This window comes from Haliotis cracherodii, unplaced genomic scaffold (genome assembly GCF_022045235.1).
Source record: "Haliotis cracherodii isolate W230 unplaced genomic scaffold, xgHalCrac1.p SCAF_1, whole genome shotgun sequence".
Lineage (NCBI taxonomy): Eukaryota > Metazoa > Mollusca > Gastropoda > Lepetellida > Haliotidae > Haliotis > Haliotis cracherodii.
The window spans coordinates 26,473,196-26,492,689 of record NW_027266264.1 but is presented as its reverse complement, the minus strand read 5'-3'; the positions used below and the strand labels follow the sequence as shown (position 1 = coordinate 26,492,689).

Sequence of the window (19,494 nt, the reverse complement as noted above, 5' to 3'; positions counted from 1 at the left end):
GCAAGCAAATTGGTGACAAATTTTCATTTGACATTGACGATGTTGATAATCGTATAATAGTGTGGGCTATGTCGGTAGGGTTTGTATCGACTTTAAAGTCTGTCTTCCTATTAACAATGCAATCAGGAAGCAAGAAATCCTGGTGACTTAGTCATTTCGAAACTATTATGAATAATACAAGTAGTTTGTCATGACCTTTTGTACTCGGCTATAGATTGTATTTTAACTAACAGCGTTTCAGTACCGGAAACTCATTCCTCAACAAACTAGAGAATATTAACGAATAATTAATTTTTTTTGAAAGATCATTTCTTCTCGAGAATTTTTTTTGTCTCACATATACAGTAATCAACATTGTAGCGAATGCTTCATGCCGAACCTAGTTTGATGAGTTGTCCTCCACACATATAGATGGCGCTTTAGGCAGAGGCTGTATTTTCTCGGTAATGGATGATGTTTAAAACCGTGCTGACAAGGGTCCTGTCTGTTCGATGGAAGAAAATGGTAGAGGCCCTCTAAAGCCAGATTGTCGTGGAAGCTCTCTGTATAGAACTTAACAAGATAAATACCACTAGCCTGGTTCGGTGAATGGTAGATGTACAATAATAGCGGTAAATTAACCCCGTTAATCCAGACAAAACCATTCCCAGTATATTTGGATTAAAGGATCTTGGGAACGTAACTATCCATTTGTGTCTGTATAAATGTTACCGACACTGGAGGTCAGGCGTAAGGTTGTCCAGATAAACAGAGTCTGGATTAACTGGGTTTCACTATACATGGCTGCTGTCAAAGGCTATTAGTTTAAACGAAGCGAGGATATGGTCTGTACATAATGTTCCCTGCCAGCAGTCATATCCTTTGATGCTGAGAAGTGTCCGTACGACACGTGATGGAATGGCCCACAACATCCTGGTCCTATGAAGAAACTAAAATGGAACGTTGAGCGTCATCGATGTGCAGAGATACTGTTCCCGAATCACAAACAGGTTTGTAAAACCACATTCCTGTCATACATAGAGAATCTCACCCTCATATATTTTGATATCAAATATATCCACACGAGTTGATAAAAGTGGAAAAATTCCGAGGCTTGTGATGTCACAATGGTCTGCAAAGCATTGTGATGTAATTTCATTGCAGCGATATCTACAGTGTAGATATCGCTTGATCTACTCCAAGCGATATCTCCTGTGGGAGCCAGTTTTGGATGATAAAGTAGAATCTCCACCTTGCGCCGGCGGATGGTGGGACTCTAGGTCCGTACGGTCACAGACGTACATAACACAACCATGACATGGTCAACCAGTCAATAAACAAATACATTAACCCTAAGTAGCATGGGGTGATATTGGTGGAACATTTACCAAGAATTTGTAACCGTTACCACATAACATTCACAAACCGTGCAGGCATAATAAATAAAACAAAGCAAGGATATCAGCCTTTGCTACCACCGATTGATATACTCAGTTGTGCCCGGCTATACAACGACTCCCACGGGGACCGAACTTCTTGCTATGTGAAACGGTATGTGAATCAATGTCCGTATAGCCTGCTATGGTCACAGGAAATGCCACTGCGCATGACCCAACACGTCTTCATTGTAGGAATTATGTTTTTTGTTACATAATGGAGAATAGCTGTTGTGTTCAAATGTCAGCACTCGTCATTTAGGTGGAGGAAGAGGCGGCCGCCGACCTTCCTGTTGGTAGCCTGAAGTGCATACAAATATACATTAGACACCCTTAGAGAAATAACATAATGATTGTTTTAGCAAGACATGGCATTTCCCAAAATATATAAATTGTTCCGGAAAATGCTAACAAAAAATGATTAAAGGCTTTACGAAAAAAAGTTGTTCCTTGGACATGCTGGATGTCTCGACAAGAATACATCTTTAAACAGCGAGCGTGACGAGCGAACGCTTTAACCACTGGGCTACCCGACCGCCCTGTGATTAATGAACAACGCAGACCAAACAAATTTCAGTTGGAAAGAGTGAGACAGATTTCAACTGTGGTAATCAGTTGGGACAAGACTGTACAGACGATATATACATACCAGGCCTTGCTTTCAAAGTGGGCATATTTTCCCTTGGAGGAAGAGCGGGTGCTTTAACATTGCTTCTAGGAACTGGAATAGGAGGGCGGTTTTCCATTTTCTTGTTTTGGATGACTGCAGATGGTTGAGAAAGTAATGACCGTCTTGGTGGCACAGGGGGTAACGAAGGGCTGAAAGACGCAGCAATGTCAAAGAAACCGCCTATAACGTCCGACATGTCGTTCCCGCCTGGAATAAAACTGTGGGCGTCGGCAAGACTAAAGTATGGAGGAGCACTAGGTGTCGCTCGGGAGTCGTCAATGAGACGTTGCGGGGGAGGAGGAGGTGGCATCGGAGAACGTGGCCGCGGGGATGGGACAGCGGTTAGCCTTGCTCCTGTTTGGTCAGACATGGATGAGGAGTCATTTGTGCTAAGAGTACGATTGGGAGGTGTGGGTAGGGGTCGCGCTGCTGGTGGTACTGGTGGGGGAGACCTTGAGCTGGTTTCAGACCGCGGGGGTAAGGGTGCTGGTGGCCTGTTACGCAAACTGCCTCGCCTCGCTGTCCTTTTAAACGTGCCCCACAGATCATCAATGATGTGTGGTTCAAACGGGCCGTCTGTGTCATCACAGGTTTTCTGAATCAACGAACTGACGAATTGATAATCCTTTGAGAGATCCTCAGGCCTTGTCTTCCTTGTCTTTTCTTCTTGTTTGTTGACTTCCTTCTGTTGACAAATGGTTTTGAAATGTAAAATCGTTTTGTCGTGTTTTTTATCACTGTGATGATAAACACGTGCACGCCTACCCTTTGCTCAATGTCGTTTCTACCACAAAACCTTATGTTATTTGTACTGAGAATGTGTGGCGTGCAGAGTGTTTACTGGTGAGCGTTTATGTGCTGTATGTCTTTAGACATACCACTCAATATATACTACACAAAAGAAGTTAAGAACACCCGATTTGTTCATATGATTACACTTAATCAGTCATGGCTGGTGGGTATTAACTCACAGCCTTCCAACTGTGGGCGTTCTTTACGTTGGGTAGAGTAGTATACATTGAAGTGAGTAAGTGAATGTTTTCAGCATGAGACAAGTCACAGAGCCTGACGACCTCATCTCCACGTTAGTCGGCTCTGCGCATGAGACATGACTGTGGGCTTGTTCAAATTCGAGTGCCCCTTTATGTGGAGCATTAATGTTCCAGCAGCTCCAGCCCTTGGTGTCTACATCTCACGTGTTTTCAGGTGCACTCGAGCATGCTCTTTCTGAGAAGATTTCAAAGAGCGTCATATGACTATTGCTCAAAAGTTGTTTGATCAAGATTACAGCATTAAGGCCTTGATAAACGTTTCAAAAAGATTTATGGTAGACACGTTGAGGACATTTCCAAATTTGACGCATTAGTGACCCGTGATGCACTGACGTAGTCGGAATCGTACAATAGACTGTTTCAGCAGAACTTTCTGATGATTATGGAAAGGATTTTCTCGCTTTATTCTCAATGTACATATGTGATTCTCTGTTTTCATGTGTACATTTCACGTGTGATATCCTTTTTTCTCTTATTACTTAGTAAGAGTGAGTGAGTAAGTTGGTGTTAACGCCGTCTTGAACAATATTCCAGTTACATCACGGCGTGTCAGCTTGACATGGAAGGAACAGCTGAAGTATTGCATGTCTTAGATGTTTACCCCTTTGGTGAAGCACGGGTTTGGTGCTGACAAACATAGAAACATAACCGGGGCAAACCGGAATTCGAACCCACGATCATAGGTTTCTGGCGTGCCCAAGGGACGCAACTCTGCCTCGTGAGTATGCATTAGTGCACCAGCAACAGTTAGATGACAATAATTCTACGTTTTTTTATCCACTAGTATTGGATATGTGATACAAGAATCACCCACCTCTGCAGCTAGTTTTTCAATAGCTTGTCGATAGATATCAACGATGCTGGCCAACTTGAAATTGCGTTTGAGCGACTCAATCCCTCCTCGTCCAAGATCAGTGTTCTTGCGACAGTCCGGACATTTAACACGCTTATTTCCCCCGCTCTGCAGTAACGCCTTGAGGCAGCCCTTACAGAAGGTGTGCATACACGAGAGTTGCAGGGGGTCCGTGTACAACTCCAGACAAACACCACATGACAGCTCTCTCTCAAGTGTGTCCTCGTCAAACATCACGGCAGGTCACAACGATAGGATGAAGATGCTTACATAGCTGTATAAGGACTCCGCCTGAAACATAGTCATGAGTGAGTGAGTTGGGTTTAACACCGCTTTGAACAGGGTTAAATCCACGGGAATGCGTATAGTGCTGACTTACCTTGAAATATAATCGGTGCGAACCGGGATTCGAACCCACCATCATAGGTTTTTGGCGTGCCGAAGGGACGCAACTCTGAACAGCGAATTGCTGGGCCACCCTCGTGCACCCCATAGATATGGATGCAACCTTTGAATGTTGAATGAGAGTGAAGAGAATGTATGGAGTAGAATCGAGTCTGGGCCAGACAAACCAGTGACTTAAATAATGAGCAACGTTTGGGAGGGTGGGGGTGGGGGTGGGGGGTAAGGCAAATATTAAGATTATATTTTCCCTTTTCATTTATGTATTTCAGTCATGTATATAATAAATCGTCTGATAAGTCTAAATCTACCGTTTCATTATTTTCCTAATAAAGTTTAATTCAAATTATGGAATACATGTGAACATTAAAACTATGTGTCAATAACTCTAAAGATACATAGTATAATTATTAATGAATCTATGTCATATGCTGTTCTTAAAAATCATAATTTGTAATATGTAAAAATAAAGAAATAGCATTCTACATGTGTATTAAATTATGCATCTGTTTTTCTAATTTTTGATATTTCTAAAAGTAGATTGTATTTCGATATATGATCTTTAAACTATTTAGGATGTGCTGTGGATAAACGGTGTCAGAAAATACAAGTTAGACCTAAAACCTTTAAAACTTGTTAAACTGGCCGTCACAATTAAACACAAATTTAACTATCACAAGGAAGTACTGATATGTTTAACTATAAGGTAAAAATACCATTCATTGAGAAAGATTAGATGAGAAACAATGCAAATATTAAATATCAAAAGCTTAATATATGTGTTAAAATCTTAATTACCTTAGGATCATTAATTCATTCAATAATTGTTCAGATAATCTAAAATGTGTTTTATACTTTCATGACACAAACATCCCATATAAAAAAACAACAAAAATACACAAACGGTACTTGCGAACAACGAGTGAAATGGTATTGGCATCACGCCCTTACAGTTCGTATATGATTTCAATCCTAACAGCAACACACCTAATAAATCATGACTGGCCTGGAGGAGAGTGGTCGTGATTATGCTCCAAGTATGTTCTAGCACTATGCCCTCGTATAAACACTTTACCCACGTATAACACTGCCCACGTATAAGCACTATGCCCACGTATAATCACAATGTCTGGGAATGCGGACTTCATCAAAGTGGTCAATGTCTGTAAACTGCGTCATTTTGAACTTTTGATCTCTCACTTTGTGCCAAAATCTCCTCCGGAAGCGGAAATACTTAAACTATCGGCCGTTGTAAACGTGACGTAAGGCATCGACCATTCTATTTTCAGAACTTATATTATATCGTCATATTAATTTTAAATAAAACCAGCGTGCATTTACAACATTACTTTACATAATATAACGCACCACTGACAACGACAAGTGCTAACTGAAGATAAAATAATTTTCTTAATTTTTTTTCCCGCTCCCAATACATCGCCCATTGGTCATCGGTGTCATAATTTACATGCAGAGTTGCGTCCCTCGGTCATGCCAGGATCTGATGATATTCCCTCATTATGATCCTTGGTGTGTCAGCTCTCGGGCTTCATCACTAAAGTGGCAAACGTCTGTGACCTGCATAACTTCAGGCTTTCCTCCCACATTAGTCAGACAACCCGTGATGTTACTGGAATACTGCTCAAAGCGGCGTTAAAACAAATTGACTCATTCTACAGACACGTGGAGGCCGCTCATATTTTCCAACGATTTTCTATGTAGTCACGGAAGTCATGATTTACTTTGCCATATTGCCTCGTCAGTATCTTGGCATAATCCGATTCCTTGTTGAGATAAACGAACCTTTTCTATATGTAGACTGGAATAATAATGAAAGCAGTTATCTTACTTTGTACACACGTTAAATATTTCTTCATATTATTATAAGATTTTATTCCATTATCATGGGAGAATCCATGTTTATGTTTTTCATGGAACTTAAGCAGATTAAACATCTGAAAAATCTGATCATGGGTTTCTTGAAGGCCTAAGCGACACAACTCTCCACAGCGGCGCAATAGATCTAGATGGCTGAGTCACCGTTTCCTCCAAAATGATATTTGGATATTTAATTTGAGCATATTAATTAATATGGATAGTCTCAATGACAGGCTGTAACATCAAATTATGTCAGGATCTGAAACTAGACTGGCACAGTGGAGCTTTTGAAATATTGGGAATAAAGCTTAATTCTAACTTGAATAATTTGTGGGTAGTCAATACGAAAGAGAGAATTGACATTTAATTTTTTTGTTAGAGAATTGGAGGAAAAGAAATTTAACATTGATATGTACAATTACTATTGTCAAATCTTTGGCCCTATCAACCTTAAAGTACTCACGGAAATGAACAAAAACTGTTTTTCTCAATTTCAAAATTTAAAAGTGTTACGTAGCTGTAAATACGAAATAACAAAACAACTGGAAAAGTACTAGTCTGGATTTGCTAGTTTGATCTCAGTGAACAATACAAAATGTACTTTACAGGAGGTAATTTGTCGGCACTTTCAACATTCAAAAATAAAACTAAGTCCAAATTGACATTGCAGAAACAGACTATAGGCATTATGCACCTGTTCTCACCTGTCGTCAAGGTGTCACAGGTCACCTTGATCTACTTGCACCTGGTTATACCCTGTTTCACAATAGTCTGTTTTATTCACATTTTTACACACTTTTACGTGTAAAAAGGCATAAAACATTTGATACGCTGTATTTGTGCCACGGCCGAATTAGTACTAATTAAGTTGTTTGAATATTTACATATTTTGTATATTAACTGCATTTATTTAAGATCTGTTGTCGAAAAAACAGGTTTTTTTCATTTCCGTGAGTACTTTAGTTCATTATATTTTCCAACTGATATGAAGAATATATACTAGCCTACTCAATGATGTATGCTGCTTTGATGTATGAAAGAAGAACGAACCTGGTTGTTGACGTCACTGTACAAGAGTTGTTGCACGAATTGACGTACATTACACCACATCACGGATTTACCAGGCATACATACACAGTTGTACCAAAAGATAACTCTGTACCCCCTGAAACATGTGATAGGAATACTGGGCATTGTTTCTTCGTGACATGGTCCTCGTCGACCCAAAATTTCAAAAATATTCAATGATATTAAAACTTTCTTCCTTCCAACCGAGTCTGTGTCCTAGTTTCCGGAAATGTAAAAATCTACATACGTTTGTTTAGTTCCTTTGATGTAACACGATGCTTTGCGCTGTAAAAACGTCTGTCAGCAACATAGCATACTTCACATTGGCAACGCATTCATTTACAAGTGTGTGACCTGTCAGTGCTGACATATCGAATGCAGGCCCGATAGTGTAAGGGAATTAATGCCTTAAAGTGACATCTAAACCTATTGTTATACTGCTATGTGGCTGTGACAAGCTGTATACAGTCACAGATGTTGTCAGACTTCTCGTAGTTGCGTTAACCAAGCGAGTATTGCACACATTGCAGCGGCATATAACGATTATGTAGATGAGATCCCGACCTGAGACGTACACGTCTTTGAGTCGGATCATGTCAAATACCCTACCTGTATGTCAGATTACGAAATATATTATGTGTTTCAGGTCTGTCATATAACAACCATGTTTATCGATCATGTAGGTTAAAGGTGTTTTAAGTCATGTCATATAACAGGCATGTAGACCGATCATATGGGTTAAAGGCGTTTCAGGTCATTTCATATAACAAGCATTTATACCGATCACATAGGGTAAAGGTGTTTCAGGTCATGTTATATAACCAGGATGTATACCGACCTTATAGGTAAAAGGACTTTCTGATCATGCCATATAACAGGCATGTATACCGATCATATAGGTTAAAGGTGTTTCAGGTCATGCCATATAACAAGCATGTAGACCGATCATATAGGTTAAAGGTGTTTCAGGTCATGCCATATAACAGGCATGTAGACCGATCATATAGGTTAAAGGTGTTTCAGGTCATGCCATATAACAAGCATGTATACCGGTCATATAGGTTAAAGGTGTTTCAGGTCTTGCCATATAACAGGCATGTAGACCGGTCATATAGGTTAAAGGTGTTTCCTGTCATGCCATATAACAAGCACGTATACCGACCATATAGGTTAAAGGTGTTTCCTGTCATGTCATATAACTGGCATGTATACCGATCATGTAGGTTATAGGTGTTTCAGGTCATGTCATATTACAAGCACGTATACCGATGATATAGGTTAAAGGTATTTCAGGTCATGCCATATAACAAGCATGTATACTGATCATGTAGGTTAAAGGTGTTTCATGTCATTTCATATAACAAGCATTTATACCGATCATATAGGTTAAAGGTGTTTCTGGTCATGTCATGTATCAGACATGTATACCGCTCATATAGGTTAAAGTTGTTTCAGGTCATGTCATATTACAAGCATGTATACCGATTATGTAGGTTAAAGGTGTTTCAGGTCATGCCATATAACGGGCATGTATACCGATCATGTAGGTTAAAGGTGTTTCAGGTCATGTCATATTACAGGCATGTATACCGGTCATATAGGTTAAAGGTGTTTCAGGATATGCCATATAACAGGCATGTAGACCGATCATGTAGGTTAAAGGTGTTTCAGGATATGCCATATAACGGGCATGTATACCGATCATGTAGGTTAAAGGTGTTTCAGGTCATGTCATATTACAGGCATGTATACCGGTCATATAGGTTAAAGGTGTTTCAGGATATGCCATATAACAGGCATGTAGACCGATCATGTAGGTTAAAGGTGTTTCAGGTCATGTCATATTACAGGCATGTATACCGCTCATATAGGTTAAAGGTGTTTCAGGTCATGTCATGTAACAGACATGTATACCGCTCATGTAGGTTAAAGGTGTTTCAGGTCATGTCATATTACAAGCACGTATACCGATGATATAGGTTAAAGGTTTTTCAGGATATGCCATATAACAAGCATGTAGACCGATCATATAGGTTAAAGTTGTTTCAGGTCATGTCATATTACAAGCATGTATACCGATTATGTAGGTTAAAGGTGTTTCAGGTCATGTCATGTAACAGACATGTATACCGGTCATATAGGTTAAAGTTGTTCCAGGTCATGTCATATTATAAGCATGTATACCGATTATGTAGGTTAAAGGTGTTTCAGGTCATGTCATATAACAGGCATGTAGACCGATCATATAGGTTAAAAGTATTTCAGATCATGTCATATAACAAGCACGTATACCGATCATGTAGGTTAAAGGTGTTTCTGATCATGACATGTAACAGACATATATACCGCTCATATAGGTTAAAGTTTGTGTCATATTACAAGCATGTATACTGATCGTGTAGGTAAAAGGTGTTTCAGGTCATGTCATATTACAAGCATGTAGACCGGTCATGTAGATTAAAGGTGTTTCAGGTCAAGCCCTATAACAGGCATGTAGACCGATAATTTAGGTTAAAGGTGTTTCATGTCTAAAATATAACAAGCATGTATACCGATCATTTAGGTTTAAGGTGTTTCAGTATGCTGAGAACATGACCTGACCGGTTGTAGGTTTCTAGGTAAGATATGAATTGAGTAGGAATTGAGTATGACTTGAGCTGACCCCCTTATTACGTCATTCTCTGAACGCCTTTATATTCCAATAGCTATGTAAACATCGACTGTATAACACTCCCAGTCACGGAGTAATGGTATGAAGCATGGCTTCATTTATGTATAGGTGAATATAGGTGTATTGCAACGGTGCACATGGCCCTTAGAAATAAACCAGAAGGTTACAAAACGTACAACTTGATGAATAGCAACTTCTAATGTATTGCAAAAAGCGTTATTTGTTATTCTTATTGTACATCTGGCTTCAGTCAGTCATCTGTGTGCTTGTTGTTATCTTTTACCTGTTGTTGTCAATGTTAATCTGCTGATTATCCCAATATATCATGCATATTGACATCTATTCACGTGGTTGTCGTCACTGCAGCTTGATAACAGTGTAAGAATCTACATCGAAACGTCGCTATATGCAATGAATAAGAAGTTGTTATCCATACAGTTGTTCGTTTTGTTATTTACTCACCAACTTCTAGAATGTCAATCAAACAGTAATACTAGAAGGTATGTATATGACGAAACAAACTTTAGCCTCTGTCCTTGGCAAGTGCCGGGTATTGATTCATGAATAAAAGGGTTGTCCTCTAAGCATTTAACACACATTTATTTTCCTTCAGATACTTATTACGATATACATTTATAGCACACTCCACCTCACACATTTACCGCACAGTTTGAGACAGGACCGATATTTTACAATAATCGTTCATATCAAAAACATATTTATTCATGACAAGTGTCATGGCGATATATTCAGTCACAAACATGTAGTGTGTATGATAACCTAGTTAGACGTGTTAGTCGTGGTGTGTCGCTAGTCTTATTTTGTCATGAGGGCTATGGTGTCAAATAAATCGCTCTGAACGTATTCAATGCATGGTGTAACTCATACATTGTTTAACTTACTGCGTGAGTTCGCCCAGCCCGAGGACTCCTGTGCGACCCAGTCCGAGGATTTATCCCTGATACACTTGAATGGCGGATAAATGTACTTCCTGGTACGGACACCGATCAGCACACGCAACACCGCCACACAACACAGCAGTTCCTGCCTAAGTAGTAGATACCTAATTGAGATAGCAGGCTGGGACAGGCATGACAATCACACTTCAGTCAGTCACTGTTACCATGAGGCCGATGCTTATCACTTTCCTCGATCTATTGCAATTGACGGTGCATATAGAGGTTGCGGAAGGTGACTTAACACCAAACTCTGGGTAAAACTGTTGAATACAGGACGGAAACTGTTGTCATTTATCTTTTGTGACCCCGAACTTGTGTTCAGATTATGTTGTCCCACACCTCTACCCCTGTCCTCTCCTTGCAGGTTATATGTTGTGTGGAGCCGTCCTCCCCTATAGACGTTATGTGTTATGTTGTGTGAACCCGTCCTCCCATATAGACGTTATGATGTGTGAGCACGTCCTCCCCAGTAGACGTTATGTTGTGTGAACCCGTCCTCCCCTGTAGATTATATGTTGTATGAACACGTCCTCCCCAGTAGACGTTATGTTGTGTGAACCCGTCCTCCCCTGTAGACGTTATGTTGTGTGAACCCATCCTCCCCTGTAGATGTTATGTTGTGTGAATCCGTTCTCCCCTGTAGGTGTAATGTTGTGTGAACCCGTCCTCCCCTGTAGACGTTATGTTGTGTGAACCCATCCTCCCCTGTAGATGTTATGTTGTGTGAACCCGTCCTCCCCTGTAGACGTTATGTTGTGTGAACACGTCCTCCCCTGTAGACGTTATTTTGTGTGAACACGTCCTCCCCTGTAGACGTTATGTTGTGTGAACACGTCCTCCCCTGTAGGTGTAATGTTGTGTGAACCCGTCCTCCCCTGTAGACGTTATGTTGTGTGAACACGTCCTCCCCTGTAGACGTTATGTTGTGTGAACACGTCCTCCCCTGTAGACGTTATGTTGTGTGAACACGTCCTCCCCTGTAGACGTTATGTTGTGTGAATCCGTTCTCCCCTGTAGGTGTAATGTTGTGTGAACCCGTCCTCCCCAGTAGACGTTATGTTGTGTGAACCCATCCTCCCCTGTAGACATGATGTTGTGTGAACCCGTGCTCCCCTGTAGATTGTATGTTGTGTGAATCCGTCCTTCCCTGTAGGTGTTATGTTGTGTGAACCCATCCTCCCCTACATACGTTATGTTGTGTGAACCCGTCCTCCCCTGTAGACGTTATGTTGTGTGAACCCGTCCTCCCCTGTAGACGTTATGTTGTGTGAACCCGTCCTCCCCTACAGACGTTATGTTGTGTGAACCCGTCCTCCCCAACAGACGTTATGTTGTGTGAACTCGTCCTCCCCTACAGACGTTATGTTGTGTGAACCCGTCCTCCCCAACAGACGTTATGTTGTGTGAACCCGTCCTTCCCTGTAGACGTTATGTTGTGTGAATCCGTCCTCCCCTGTAGATGCTATGTTGTGTGAACCCATCCTCCCCTACAGACGTTATGTTGTGTGAACCCGTCCTCCCCAACAGACGTTATGTTGTGTGAACCCGTCCTCCCATGTGGATGGTATGTTGTGTGAACCCGTCCTCCGCTACAGATGTTATGTTGTGTGAACCCGTCCTCCTATATAGACGTTATGTTGTGTGAACCCGTCTTCCCCTGTAGATATTATGTTGTGTGAACCCGTCCTTCCCTGTAGGTGTTATGTTGTGTGAACCCATCCTCTCCTGTAGACGTTATGTTGTGTGAACCCGTCCTCCCCTGTAGATGCTATGTTGTGTGAACCCATCCTCCCTTATAGATGTTATGTTGTGTGAACTCGTCCTCCCTTGTAGGTGCTATGTTGTGTGAACCTATCCTCCCCAGGGGACATGATGTTGTGTGAACCCGTCTTACCCTGTAGATGTTATGTTGTGTGAACCCGTCCTTTGCGGTAGACGGTTATGATAAATATTATAAGAAATTCATAAATCATTAGTATGTGGCTCCTTATACATATGTTTAATTAAAACACATGTCCGTATGTAGTTTGAAAGAAGTTAATGTCCCTGTGCAATGGAATTAATCTGTTTACAATTCAGCTATCAGCTGCACGACACCACATGATATTCGTCCTGTTGTGCCCTGTCTCCACTGTCTCCAGCTCATCGGGACGTGTGTTACAGTGCTTGCAGAGTTATGTCCCTTGAAACGACTTAGCGCCTGACCAGTCAAACCACACGCACAAGAACACATTAACGCAGTGTAAACATTCGCCTGGTACGTGGACACAATGAGAAATAATTGGGTTGTAATATTTTTACCAAAATAAACATTATAAATTTAAAATAAAAATACAAATGCATATTAAAATAAACAATATCTTTCCGATCCATGTGTTACATATAAGCACTGTTTCTGTAGGTTTGTATGATAACCTAGCACCAGGGAAGGCTGTTGACAGTGGAGATTGGAGATGTTTGGAGACCTTGTGGTTAAAGCGTTCGCCCCTGAATGCACGAAGCCCTTTCTTGGTTTCCCGGGGGCACAGGCGACCCAGTTGTTTATAGATTCTATCTACTTAACCAAATCAGAATCAGTCGTTTAAGAAACATCTGTGATCATTCGTCACCACTCGCCCCTTTCCGTAACCTGCATTCGGCTTGTCCCGGAATAACACGAGTTGGTCACGAATGATCTGTGATATGTTTAACAAATCAGTCCACAGATGATTTACCAAATGCTGACAGTCATCGCATTCTCGTGTTTTGGGCATATTTACCTCGTTTCCAAAGGTCGAGATCGCGAGAATGCGAGATCGCGAGCATGTCCCTTACAGTATTTCATACATTTGAGTGATTATATAAACAATGCAGGGGTGTAAGTTTGAGCAATCTAAAACAATATCAACCACATCATGTCATGAGTGTCAAAACTTTGCTATGATCTGATGATGTCAGCAAAGGAAGGCAAACAACAGATCATTTATGACTCTTAAATATATATGTATTGTTCCTGGTTTGGAGTTTAAAGATTTGTTCATTCTTTAAGTTGAAAATATATTTTAGGGTGATATGATCTATGCAGGCTCAAACCATGTATGTAATTGTCCCATGGCCCCCTTTTTATGAAATATGAATTAACTCCCATGGTCAGTGTATGAAGGTAGAAACTGTTTTATTAATCTAAAAATACATTTTGTAAAACATTGATAAAGTATACCTCATCAAAATCTCACAACTATTTCGGTGCATCAAAACTATGTATTCTAGTGCCATATAGACATGCTGGACAGGAACAAGGACTAAAGTTTAATCCAATTTCCATTTTCTTTTGAGAAGCTACATAATTATACCAAAAAGTAATGTATATATACAATTAGGGCTGGGACGGGTAAATCGGGTACCCGGGTCGGGTGGGTACTGAGAGGACTCGGGTACCGACAAGACTACCCGGACCCGTGCGGTTAGTGACGTGATGTATTGTTTCATGACAAAAAAATTGGGCAAAAAATCACTATAAAACTACACTCTTACTCGATAATTTTAAGTCGCTAATGTTCGCATTTCTTCATGACTATGAACACGTTCCTTCTGACTTAAATATGTTTGAACAAAGCTAAAACTTAAGTCAACTTCAGTGTGACCACATTGTTTTATACGTCTATCTAAAAACATTCTGCCAGAGCTACTGTCAAACTATTACCAATCGGACATTTTGTACCTATCTCTTGACACCAACAGCGGGTACCTGGGTAGGGTCGGGTAATAGGGGTCTGGGTACCCGGGTAGTAAATTTGGACTCGTCCCAGTCCTATATACAACACATAAATCTCAGGTCTGCCTACAATAATTCAGCGCATATTGAATCATCGGGCACCTGTGGTTGGATGATTATGTTTTCGAAATGTACATCCATCCAGTGATTAAAAATGGCCTCGTTTTTCTATAAATAGTGCTGTCTTTTTCAACATTATTACTTATGCTGAATGTGACCATAGATATTTTCAAGCAACTGACATTTGGTGCGGAACTGGGGTTGGTGTGTTTAGCTTTCTGTCCTCGGAAAAGGAGCTGGCTAAGCTAGTCATTTATTTGTTTCTAATGCTGCTCTAAGGTCAAACTGTGCACAAACATTCAGGTAACAGCTGTTGAATACTTAGCTATTTTTAAAACAAATATAACGTTACTATAGAAGTCTATGGGAAAACATTTAGTTGTGTGTAACCAACAGCACCGCGATTCGCAGTGAAGAGTTGCGTCCCTTGAGCTCGCCAGAAACCAATGATCGCGTTTTCGAATCCCGGTTCGCTCCGATTATGTTTCCAGGTTTGTCAGCATCACTTCGGGATTTCCTCCCACATCAAGCTGAAACGCCAAAAATGACAGGAAAACTGTTGAAAGCGGCGTTAAACCAAACTCACTCAATCATTGGCTTGAATAGTGATAGAAGCTAAGTAAAATCTACAATAGTCGCTCATTGACTTGATAAGAATACACGTGGTTCCAATGTAACTGAAATGGGCTTCGTACAGGTATATGTTTGTTTGTTTGTTTGTTTCGTTGTCGTCTCACTCAGCAATATTCCAGCTATATGACGGCGGTCTGTAAATAATCGAGTAACATGCATCAAACAAGACAGCGAGCCTGACTATCCGATCCTGTTATTCGCCTCTTACAACAAGCATGGGTTGCTGACGACGTATTAAAGGTTATAGTAACGATATTGAAATCATGACACAATGTAAACAAATAGCTTGAAGTAATTATGTAATCAATGATACTTGTACCCACTGCTGAAACAAATCACCCCCACCCATGATCCCTTGCGCCTGAGCCACATCTTCCATTCAAGATATTTACACATAAGTAAATAAAAAGCTGTGTTAATGAACGCCCATATCTGTTTGTTATCATGTCGAATGTCGTGAAGCATAACGTGTGTCAATCAATCTTTATCCATGGTACTGATGAGGCCAAAGGCCTAAAGTACATTGTCTGTGGCGTGTTACAAATTCATACATGTTCTTAGTTTCATGGCATGATAAATGAACATTGATAACTTTCCCATCGGTTCTGTACAATCACATGTCATTAATTTGCAAAATGTTTTAACATTTGGGTTGTGGTAGAAATAGTTATTTAAATATTTTACTCTTAATCATTGTACACTGGAAATACACATAAAAAAATCTAAATGATATTACGTAAATTTACACTTTATAGATATGGTTCTTATAGCAGTCTTACATCTGGTGTAGACTTTGCTTTTCTGGAAATGGACAAAGAGCCATGCCATATTTGGATGTACCTATCTTTTAAGGTTTGTTCTAAACGGCTGAAAAAATGCTGCGACATGTCTACATGCAAATAAACCATATGCATTCGTATAACATGTTTTTAACTTTTGATGCTCAGTTTAGTTTCGCGTGGCTGTCCTAGAGAAGCATCATATTACAGCATTTTCTAGGACATCTTGTAGGGGCGTCTGAGCCACATCTTCCATTCAAGATATTTACATAGAAGTAAATACAAAGCTGTGTTAATGAACGCCCATATCTGTTTGTTATCATGCCGAATTTCGTGAAGCATAACGGCTATCATGACCATATGAATAAAATAAAAGCTGCAAAAAAAACAGTTTCATAATCATAATATTAACCAAAAGCGACAAATCCCTTTCTCTTTTTTAGAAATCTTGCTGAAAGAGTCCAATGTACGAGTCTGACTATATTTTGATCCTGTAGTAGTGGTGATGTACATCAAGTAGTGGTGGTATCAGGTGTTAGCGAAAAGGTTGGCGTATCCTGCAACACTGGCGGAACCCGTCAAAAACACATGCAAAGGCTAATCAATTATCATTCTTCACATGAAACAGCATAGGAACAGGTGGTATAAGTCAAGACCGGGAATTACATCGGACATAATTTTGTCGCTACAATCCACATGGTTAACTTAAAATTTCACTTGTCTGAAAATACTTTCTGTGAATATAAAGAAAGTCCTTCCTTGATTGTATTAACAATTGTGGTTAATACTTGAGACATGGATTTTGTGGTACATTTGCTGCATCCAGCAAAAAATCTCTCTTTGTACGGATTTCGATGGAGCTTTGGACCGGAAATCCAGTGCAAAATCTGTAGTGAAGGCAAAGTCCATTGTACGATTCTTACATCAGAAGCATGTGTTAAAGAAACACTATCAAATAGTTATGATAACAGGTGCTCGCGAAACCAAAGGTCCAAACCAACTCAACGTGGAAATGGATTTTGTCGCTTTGATTGAAATATCATGTAGAAAATATATATATATATATATTAGTATATTAGCTTTGTCAGTACATTTGTGTAACTTGGAGAACTTTTGGATATTCTTCCTTCCTTAATTTTTTAAACATATTTTCGTCAGTGATCCTGTACCCAATGCTTTTCAGTTTCTGTGTCAGGCTAATCGCCCATGATTAATATTCTGGTATATAAACTTCCCTCTCATCGGTCTGGCTGATCGTTTTACCTATATTGCCCAGGCGATCTACTGCTACAATAGCATCTGATATTAGTGCTGAGTCTTCTTCCCAAGCTGTGTTAAGTACAATTTTCTCTCCTGACATACCACAGGTGATCGGGTTATTTCTCCTGCCATACTGCTCCTCACTTGTAAGAGAATCAATCTGTTGTATTGTCAGGGTTGTCAGAAACCACAGACCCTCCACAACCACAGATCACAGACCCTCCACAATCAAAGACCAAAGACCCTCCACAATTACAAACCACAGACCCTCCACAATCAGAAACCACAGACCCTCCACAAACAGAGACCACATACCCTCGGCACGCTGACTCTTCAGACTTAATGCATTCCGTGACTACACACCCTCGACAATCAGAAACCAGGCCCTCCACAGTTAGAAAACACAGACCCTTTCCAATCATAGATCACAGATCCTCCACAATCATAGATCACAGATCCTCCACAATCAGAGACCACAGATCCTCCACAATCAGAGACCACATACCCTCAACAATCAGAAACCATAGACACTCCACAATCAGAAACCACAGATCCTCCACAATTAAAAACCACAGACCCTCAACAATCAGAAACCACAGACCCTCCACAATCAGAAACTACAGACCCTCCACAATTAGAAACCACCGACCCTCCAGAATGAGAAACAACAGACCCTCTACAATCAGAAATCACAGACCCTCCACAATCAGAGAGCACAGATCCTCCACAATCAGAGATCACAGATCCTCCACAATCAGAAACCACAGACCCTCCACAGTCAGAAACCACAGAACCTCCACAATCAGAAACCACAGACCCTCTACAACCAAAGCCCACTGACCCTCCACAATCAGAAACCACAGACCCTCCACAATTAGAAACCATAGACCCTCTACAACCGGAAACCACAGACCCTCCACAATCAGAAACCACAGACCCTCCACAATCAGACACCACAGACCCTCCACAAAAAGAAACCACAGACCCTCCACAAACAGAGAGCACAAACCATTCACAGTCGGAAACCACAGACCCTCCACACTCTGACTCTTCAGACTCAATGCATTCCGTGACTATACACCATCCACAATCAAAAACCACATTCCACCCACAAATCGCAATAGACCAACCATAATCAGATGCCATAGGCCCTCCACAATCAGATACTACAGACCGACTGCAGTCAGTCCATAGATCCACCCCAATCAGAGGCCATAACACACTCCACAATCAGAGACCACATACCCTCAACAATCAGAAACCATAGACACTCCACAATCAGAAACCACAGATCCTCCACAATTAAAAACCACAGACCCTCAACAATCAGAAACCACAGACCCTCCACAATCAGAAACTACAGACCCTCTACAATCAGAAATCACAGACCCTCCACAATCAGAGAGCACAGATCCTCCACAATCAGAGATCACAGATCCTCCACAATTAGAAACCACAGACCCTCTACAACCAGAGCCCACTGACCCTCCACAATCAGAAACCACAGACCCTCCACAATTAGAAACCATAGACCCTCTACAACCGGAAACCACAGACCCTCCACAATCAGAAACCACAGACCCTCCACAATCAGACACCACAGACCCTCCACAAAAAGAAACCACAGACCCTCCACAAACAGAGAGCACAAACCATTCACAGTCGGAAACCACAGACCCTCCACACTCTGACTCTTCAGACTCAATGCATTCCGTGACTATACACCATCCACAATCAAAAACCACATACCACCCACAAATCGCAATAGACCAACCATAATCAGATGCCATAGGCCCTCCACAATCAGATACTACAGACCGACTGCAGTCAGTCCATAGATCCACCCCAATCAGAGGCCATAACACACTCCATAATCAGAGACCACAGACCCGGGGAAGAGTAGGTCCAATGTACCTTATGCCTGTCGTACAATCTGACTAAACAAGGTCGGGCCGTCAGGCTATATGTGTGTGTCATCATGCCCCGATATCATGGAGAGATGCTCATGCTTTCAGTCACTGGCTTGTGTGGTCCAGATTT

General features: G+C 40.9%; 1 protein-coding gene across 3 annotated transcripts; it reads right to left on the bottom strand.

The window, feature by feature from the left end:
* Window positions 1-1,114: 1,114 nt before the first annotated feature.
* On the bottom strand, window positions 1,115-11,055 carry LOC139462468 (WAS/WASL-interacting protein family member 3-like). Of its 3 annotated transcripts, XM_071244232.1 has the most exons (5): window positions 10,912-11,055; window positions 7,321-7,435; window positions 3,952-4,281; window positions 2,065-2,770; window positions 1,115-1,716 (listed from the first exon to the last, which is right to left on the bottom strand). In XM_071244232.1, the coding sequence occupies exons 3-5, from the start codon at window positions 4,222-4,224 to the stop codon at window positions 1,670-1,672; spliced, it is 1,026 nt and encodes a 341-aa protein (XP_071100333.1). In that variant the 5' UTR covers window positions 4,225-4,281; window positions 7,321-7,435; window positions 10,912-11,055; the 3' UTR covers window positions 1,115-1,669. The 3 variants fall into 3 exon arrangements, with proteins under 3 accessions (XP_071100333.1, XP_071100325.1, XP_071100341.1); XM_071244224.1 differs by lacking the exon at window positions 7,321-7,435; XM_071244240.1 differs by lacking the exons at window positions 7,321-7,435; window positions 10,912-11,055 and adding an exon at window positions 7,586-7,602.
* Window positions 11,056-19,494: the final 8,439 nt, after the last annotated feature.

Coding starts and splice junctions, on each gene's coding strand:
- LOC139462468 (XM_071244232.1), bottom strand. CDS start 4,224: ATGTTTGACGAGGACACACTTGAGAGAGAGCTGTCATGTGGTGTTTGT. Junction 2,771..3,951: donor TTGAAAAACTAGCTGCAGAG/GTGGGTGATTCT, acceptor ATTTGTCAACAG/AAGGAAGTCAACAAACAAGA. Junction 1,717..2,064: donor CACTTTGAAAGCAAGGCCTG/GTATGTATATAT, acceptor TATGCACTTCAG/GCTACCAACAGGAAGGTCGG.